The sequence below is a fragment of the Chenopodium album genome, chromosome 13, assembly GCF_948465745.1.
Source record: "Chenopodium album chromosome 13, dcCheAlbu1.1, whole genome shotgun sequence".
NCBI classification, from domain to species: Eukaryota; Viridiplantae; Streptophyta; class Magnoliopsida; order Caryophyllales; family Amaranthaceae; genus Chenopodium; species Chenopodium album.
In genome coordinates this window covers 17,789,750-17,798,103 of record NC_137846.1, presented here as the reverse complement: position 1 = coordinate 17,798,103, position 8,354 = coordinate 17,789,750, and the positions used below count along the sequence as shown (strand labels likewise).

The window sequence follows — 8,354 nt, the reverse complement described above, 5'->3', positions numbered from 1 at the left end:
GCGACTCCACTGGGGATTTTTTTTTTTTTTTTTTTTTTTTTAATTCTAAGAGGTATAAACCTGAAAATACGAAAGCATATATGTATAAATTTATATATTATTGATTATGGTTATTCGCATGAAGTATTTCTTTTTTGATATCATGATTTATGTGAAAATATGTGTCTTTGGGTATGCTTACGTGATCTGTGTCCGCACACGAGCACCGACTTTGTCGTAACCTAGGCTCTGAGCTGCTAATTTGCGGTGTTCAGAGAGTTTAGACAACTTATAATGAATTAAGGACATAAACCTGTATCAGTGCGTTAATTACAATCGGCTATGCAGGAACGTTCAACCTCAAAAGAGGCCATCTGGTTAATTATTACCTTAAATGATTAATCCTCTTAAATTGTGTGTTAGGACACATGGACAAATGCATGCTTGATTATATTACATGTTCCTTCATTTTTTATTATTATAATTCATGCATGTCTAATTATTTTCATCTTCCTTACATAAAGTTTTTTTTATGTGCACAAGTTTTTACCTCCAACTTTGATTGTACCATCTCTTTAAAAGCATTACATGCTCTCTTTAAAAGCATTATGTGCTCTCTTTCTTAAAAGCATCCTATGCTCAAGTTTTTTTTTTAGTCTTTTTTTAATTTGACTATTTTATATTTCTTCTCATTTTCCTATTAAAACCATGATAAGATTAACTTATTCTGACTGGAAAGTCACTAAAATCCCTAGTGCTTGACCTAGGCTATGAAACCTTAGAAGATAAGTATTTCAAGTCCCTAAACCGCAGAGGTAAAAGAAGAGTGATTTCAATAATTCCCGACCCGGCAATTTTGCAAACCCTTATGATCCTTCTTAGCGCCACCTGCCTTCAATTAATCGCGAATTTCTGTAATCATGGAAAAATCTTTCATTGTTATCTTTTCTTTCCACCAATAAAAAAAGAGGGGCAATTATTTTATGTAAGAGATGCTTTTTTCATTTCCCGCTAATATTCATTATATGTTTATCATCACTCAAACTATTGATACTGATAATGTTCCTATATGAAATGACATGTATGTATTTGCATTTCAATATGGGATTCAATGCACCAAGGAACAAGCATGGAAATAATGGAGGGCGATGGACATCTGTTAACCCTATTTTCTTTGAAAAATGTGAATCTATGAAGGATATGTACTATCGTCTCAAGTCACAAGGGTTCATTGAAGCAAAACATCATAATTGTATTTTGCCATCTCCGAAAATAAACATGGGGAAATATTGCTCTTACTGCCACGACTATGGACATGATATAGAAGGTTGCTTCGATGTGAGACATGTGGTGCAACAACTAATTGATGACGGAAAGATCCCAATTCCCAAAGGATGGATCCCACCTATATTGTCCTTCACTAATGCCGATTTACCAAGGGTCATCAATTTTAGCCAACCCTTGTGTATCACTTTGGGGTGTAATTATCGTCGGATTTCAGGCATTTTAGTTGATAACAGATCAAATTTCAACACTTGCTCCAAAGATTCTTTAAGCAAGTTAGGGCGAAGAAGTGCGACTATGGGATTTTCTAATGCGATCGTAGTTACACATGATCACATCCCGAGGAAGGCAATAGGGACTATTAATATGCAACTACGACATGGAGATTGGACATGTGATGTAGAGTTTCAAGTGGTTGAAGCTCCTAGCAACTTCTCTCTTATCTTGGGAAAACCTTGGCTCCACGACACTCAAGCTATTGCTTCTACTCTTCATCAAAAAGTAAAATTCTCAACACCGAAAGGAGTGATGATTATCCATGGTGATATGCCAGCGGCAAAAGTGCCCCCAATATACTGCAATATGGTTAGATCAATAGAAAACCCCACACTTCAACACAATCAGCTAAAATTTCGGAATAGGGGCAATGCGATGTCATTATGGGAGTTGATCCCTAGTTCACAAACTCATCTAGATGCCCTCATTCGTCACCTAAAGACAACCACCATCGATCTATTTGAGGAATCAATCGACATCAAAGCATTCATGTCTAAGGACATACTATGCAATCGAGAATACACTCTTCCAGTAATTGAGCTAGATTTTGCTTTCCTAAAGGCAAAAACATCAAAAGATGAGAAGGATTGTCCTAAAGTATCTACTATTGGCAATTCAGGAATGAGTCATAACCATTTTGATCTTCGCCAACCATATTCTGATCAATTGGTTGATTCATTTGATACCATACTACCTAAAAATGAATCTTATGTTGGTGTTCTGTGTCATGAGAATAGGCTCAGTGAGTCTTCGATGATTCTCCAACGTCAAACCAATCATCAAGAGTGGACATTCACCGAAGCTGATTTACCCTCGAACCCATGGCATACGCAAGAACTACACATCACGCTAAGACATGGACGAAGCTACATAAATCACATATTGGTCGACAATGGGTCTGCATTAGACATATGCTCTCGAGGATTCCTTTATAGTTTGGGTTACACCTATTCATATATCAATCCTTTGTCTTACACAATTCTTGGTTTTGATGATACGCCACGAGAAGTAACTGGGTACATAAATTTGACCTTAAGTTACGAGACCATGGTTTTTTCTGTCAGATTTATGGTCATTAATTGTCCGACTTCATACAACTTACTCTTAGGACGGCCTTGGCTACACGAGTATAAAGGGGTTGCATCGACTCTCCACCAAAAAGTAAAGTTGGTAACGCCACTTGGGGTGATTACAATTCCCGGAGACCTTACAAACGAAGTGTATAATTGAGGGTGGATCAATCCTCAAAGGTATAGGATGGGTAATATCTTCATTTTGATGGAAAGAAAGCAACCCAATCTACATGGCAAGATGCAAAGGGAATCTACAACGATGTCTATCAAATCAAGGGTTTACCACATCAAAGTTACAAGCTTTAGAAGAAAAAAAAACTCCATCGACGAACTTTATATGTATTATGTATTTATTTTTCAGTTGAAAAAAATGTATGACTAGTAGTAAAAAAAAAAAAAAAAAAGAACAAAAAAATAAATAATAATAGTAATGAGGAATAATAACATGCTTCCTAGAGCTACGTTTGGGCCTGATTCCCGAAGAATACCCTTGTTTCGGGATACGTAGGCAGCCTTCGGGCGCGGCCTTTGCACTTATCGAATTTTAATTTTGTTGTTTCAGGATGCACGGTACTAAAGCTTTGATGATTGACATTACCATCTTAATAGTGTAACAGGGACACAGGCCCTATTTCTGTCTCTCTTTCTATATACTTTTTGCAAAGCAGGAAATGAAAAAGTAGAAAGAACTTTTGACAATGATTAAGTAATTCGCGATTGAACCCCATAGTTAAACCAATCCTCCATTTTAAAAAGCTTTAAGATGGCCCAAACCCGCACCTTTTCTTAATTTATATAATTTATTTGCGTAAAACAAAATTCTTTATTCATACATTAAGGACCATGTACAAAAGCTATTAAGGACCAAAGCTAATAAGGACCAATTAGAATTTTAGTGGACGGAGGAATTTTAAACTCTTCATGATGACCCCAGGGGAATCTTTGACAGTGCTCAGCAAGAAATAAAGCCCCTTTTAGATCCCCTTGCAAGAAATGTCGTATATTAATTTCCCAATCATATGAGCACATCATTTGGAGTATATCGCATAACATTAACTCAACCTCCGTGGTGGAGATGTCTAAACTAGCCAAGGCTAGATTATAAATACCAACATCTACCAGCACTTCCAAATGCTTCACTCGTAGCAATCTAGCCTTTTTCAAACCTTGTTGTAATAACGATAAGACAAAGAGCGATAGGCCAGGCCCTTTAACCTTAGAACCAAACCCGATCACCCAGTTTTCCTCAGCATTCCGTAATGTGAACCCACCCATACTTTTGAATGCACCATCGGAGATGGCTGCGAAGGAGAGTGTGTAAGGTTTTATGTGCACCCAAGGATCGGCTATCTGCGCCTTTGAAAATATGTCCATTAAAGAAAATAGACCCCTTTGGCCTATTGTCCATAATGTTTCGGGAATCGCGAATGAAGGAATTCTAGATTCAGGTATTTTTTGGAGGAAACTTTCTTTATAACGCAAATAACTCGACGGCCCACCCAGTGCTGCCTTTAAGCGATCATGTGAAGCAAAATCCGATAAATTTAACCAGGCATGGTTAGCAGAACTTTGGCTCGGACCCTTCCCTTCTCGTAATGGAACCTCTAAGGAAGTCTTACGATGTGAAACATAGGCAGATAAACTTATTAAATCTGCAGTTACTTGATTCTAAGAAAAGAAACATGTTTCACTCCACAAAAATAAGATTAGTGGGAGAGAGCCAGACCCACGAAAGACTGAAAATGTTCGAATACCGAAACTCTTTGCTACCTCTTCGCCTATTCTAGGGTCTGAAAGAAGAAGCACAAAACAAGTAGGTTGGTATGTTTTGAGTAGCATGAGGAGATGACCGGGAAGTCGAGTCATAGGTTGATCTCGAACGTCCCACAACAACAACCTAAGTGCCCTATGACTTGTAAGGTTGACAGGTAATGGGGATGTCGAGCTAGAACTCTCTCCGGAGTTATAAGGAAAAGGGAGTGTTTTGTGACTTATGATGGCCAAAATAGAATAAGTCAAGCTTAAAGGGAACTGTAGACTCAGAGACATGGCCAAAACCGTACTGTCCGCCACGAATAGAACTAAGGACTCTAAAGGATCACTCATACGAAACGTTTGAGAGAAATTACCTACCAACACAGGCGTCACTAACAGAGTAGGAGAAGTAGTTGTGGGGAGAATTTGGTTAGAAAATCCCGTAGGAGAATCAACGACTAAGCGGTCCTCCAATGACATGGAAGCAAGAGCCGCTTCATGTTCCCTATCCCTTAAGTTTTGAAGAGAAGGAGTAGGGTCTTCTGAGAAAAATTGGATCAACCTCCTCACACGGGATGAACGAGAACCTTGAGGAGGCAAATTAAGATCCATGGGAAATACTCCTATAAAAAAAAACTTGTATGAGTTCTTGCTTTTGTTGTTTTAATTATCCCTAGGATAACTGATGAACTTATATATAGGCTAGAGTTTATAATAGACCCATCGATAGCGTGTCACGAAATTCAAGACACAAGGAGATAACAAACAAAATCTCAAACTTCTAACACAAGCTATAGGCAAACCTATGAATCTCGACAAAACTTCTTTTAAAAATAAGGGAATCTTTTCAAACAAGTTTATATAATCATATTAATTGGTATTTTAGGTGTTCATCTCTCAGTTAAATATTCATTAGTCGTATTTCTTTTATGTTTACTTGTTGCAATCATGAATACTAACGTCTTTCCTTTTTTTTCTTTTCTTATCACATTATCATGTCATTTTCATTTACAGGAGTTCTATATGGACCCGTGCTGGATCTAGACTTGTTCGCCAAGCCCCTTTTAATTGTAGAAGATCCCTTTCTGCAGAGTTCTCCCCTTGCCCGATATCAGTCATATTCTCCTCCCCCAGTTGTAGTAGCATGGCTGGAACTTCAAACAATGAGCAACAAAATTCGAGCTTTAGCTTAGATCCTTTCGTGGAACTTAAGGGGATGATGCAAGCCATAATCGAACGACAAGATACTGTAGAGCAAACTGTGGTGAATTTCATAAAACAAAACACACAGATGCATCCTAATGTGCCAGAATCGGAAGTAGCCTCACCATTCCCACTAGAAGTTGGAAACAATGACAGGGAAATTCCCACCAAGATTGAAGAGGAAATGACCACGATGAAAGAAGTGTTGAAAGGTATCACTCAGGCCGAACCATGGATGGACATCCATGGGCTAACTCTCTTTCCTAAAGCGCGCCTCCTATATGGTTTTAAGATGCTTGTTCTTTCACACTTTGATGGAACAGGAAGTCCTACCAACTTCTTAAAACTCTATGTTGGCGCTATGAGCCCTTGGGGTGTAGATGAACCACTGATGGCTCAGTTATTTCAACAATATCTTGATGGAGCTGCTTCACACTGGTTTTTGAATCTGGAAAATTCAAAGAAATCCACTTGGGCCGACATAGTGAGAGAGTTTTCCAACCAATATAAATACAATGAGGAAGTTGATATCACGAGAAGGGATTTGGAGACAACTGCACAGAATATTAATGAAACATTTTCTTCCTTCATTACTAGATGGAGAAATAAAGCAGCTAAAATGATAAATAGGCCAAATAAAGAAGAGCAATTGCAGATGATTGTGAAGAATCTCCTTCCTGTATATCAAAAGCAGATGGCATATCAATACTTCCCCTCTTTTAAAGCTCTTATCTCAACTGGGTCATTGGTTGAAGATGCCATAAAGAAGGGAGATATCAAGAAAGAAGACTTTAACAATGGCAACTCATATAGTTCAAGGTTCAGGGCTAATAAGAAGATCACCAATAATGATGCATCTGCTTCAAAGCCTACCAACATGATATACAGCATTGGGGCAACCTCGGCATTTCAACTCCGACCCCAAAGAGAATTCACTCCTTTAAATATGACATATGCCTAGGCATTCTCCAAACTATAAAAGGCCAATCTCATCCAACCTTTGAACCCAATACCTCCACCAAGGAACCCGCCACCAACGTACAACCCAAACAAACATTGTGAATTTCATCAAGGAGCCGGGCACAACATTGAAAGTTGTACGACATTCAAGCATCGACTACAAGACTTGATAGATGGTGGAAGACTCTCTGTTGGAACCTTAGCCAACAAACCAAATAACACGCAACCTAGCATCACAAATAACCCCCTTCCAAATCACAAACCCCCTACCTCCATAAATGCCATCTCCACCTACAAAAATGATTTTGACCCAACCCAATTGATCACCAGAAATGAATCTTGTGAATGTGAAGCACCAGCGACTGAAATAAGCAGGTGTCTAGATAATGAACTTGCTTCCCATAGAATCATCAAGATAAGGGGTCACGACTATACCCTCCACAAGGATCCTTTTGCTATGATGTGTGGGGCTATAGATTACGACAATGCATACTTTATATTGGACCGTGAGGAAGATGAAGATGCTGCATCTGTAATGGCTATTGTTGAAAGAAACACGGGAGCTTATTTCTCCACTCCAAACAACTATAGGCACCCTATATGCCTTGATGACCTTAGTGATGATGAAGTAGTGGAAGTATCCCATTTAACTCGAGCAGGTCGACACTTCAAGCCCTCTTACCTTGAAGAAGATAATCCATTAGATGCTTTACGAAGAAAAGAAAAAGGGAAAGAACTAATGGTAGATGAAGTCAACATAGAAGATGATGCTATCAAGCGAATGAAGGAGGTCAATGCTAATGTTTCTATATGGAAGTTGCTTATGCACTCGGAACCACATCGAAGTGCGGTCCTTAAGCATTTGAATGAAGCTTCGGTTGACCCATCCATTACTCCAGATCAGATTGTAGGCCTTACTCATGGTGTAGACCGTACTCTCATGTTCACGGACGAAGATCTCCCTGAAGTTTCAAACCATAATAATTCATTACACATCACTGTTCGATGCAATGGATGGACGATACCTAGAGTTCTTGTGGATAACGGATCTGCAATCAATGTATGTCCCTATCGAGTGCTTACTAATCTTGGTCATTCGAAAGATGATTTAGCACCATCAAGCCAAGTGGTTCGAGCCTATGACAACGCCACCAGAGAAGTTTTGGGTTCCATCGAATTACTTATAGAATATGGCCCAATGGCTAGGAAAGTAGACTTCACAGTGATTGACATCAAAGCATGCTTTAACTTCTTGCTAGGAAGACCTTGGTTATATGAAAACAAGGCTGTAGCCTCAACGTTACATCAAAAAGTGAAATTAATGACCGACCACGGAGCAGTAACCATCCCCGGAGATCCAGATATCATGAACATCTCACCTATCGGGAAATCTGTGCTACACCTAGATGAAGAAGAAGGGAGTCGCTTGGATGGTTTTAATGTCTTTTGCATTCAAAGTGGTGGGTGGATAGAGGTATCTGATGAGGATGGTAATGAAGAACCAGAAGACCCAATCGAGATCCCAGAAGAAGGCGATGAACCTCTGTATCAAGAAAAGGAAGAAGAACCTAGAACCCCAGAGGATAGAATTAACAATGAACAACAAGAACGAGAAGGAGAGTCGTGGACTAGCAACGATAGTCGTGCAAATAGCAATGACGCACGCGATGACTTTGATTTAGATTTTGATGTTCCAATGTTTAGAGTGCCAAATTTCCCAGAAAAATTAATTTTGTTTCCGGGCTATAAACATGAACCAAGATATCAAGATCTAGCAAAGTTGGAAAAATTTGATGGCACAGGTGACCCAATGATCCATCTCAG

General features: G+C 39.0%; 1 protein-coding gene across 1 annotated transcript; it reads left to right on the top strand.

Annotated features, from left to right (window-relative positions):
- Nucleotides 1–5,511: 5,511 nt before the first annotated feature.
- On the top strand, nt 5,512–6,531 carry LOC145575322 (uncharacterized). Its single transcript, XM_081633205.1, has one exon. It carries the CDS (start codon nt 5,512–5,514, stop codon nt 6,529–6,531), a length of 1,020 nt encoding a protein of 339 aa, XP_081489331.1.
- The last annotated feature ends 1,823 nt before the right edge of the window (nt 6,532–8,354 follow it).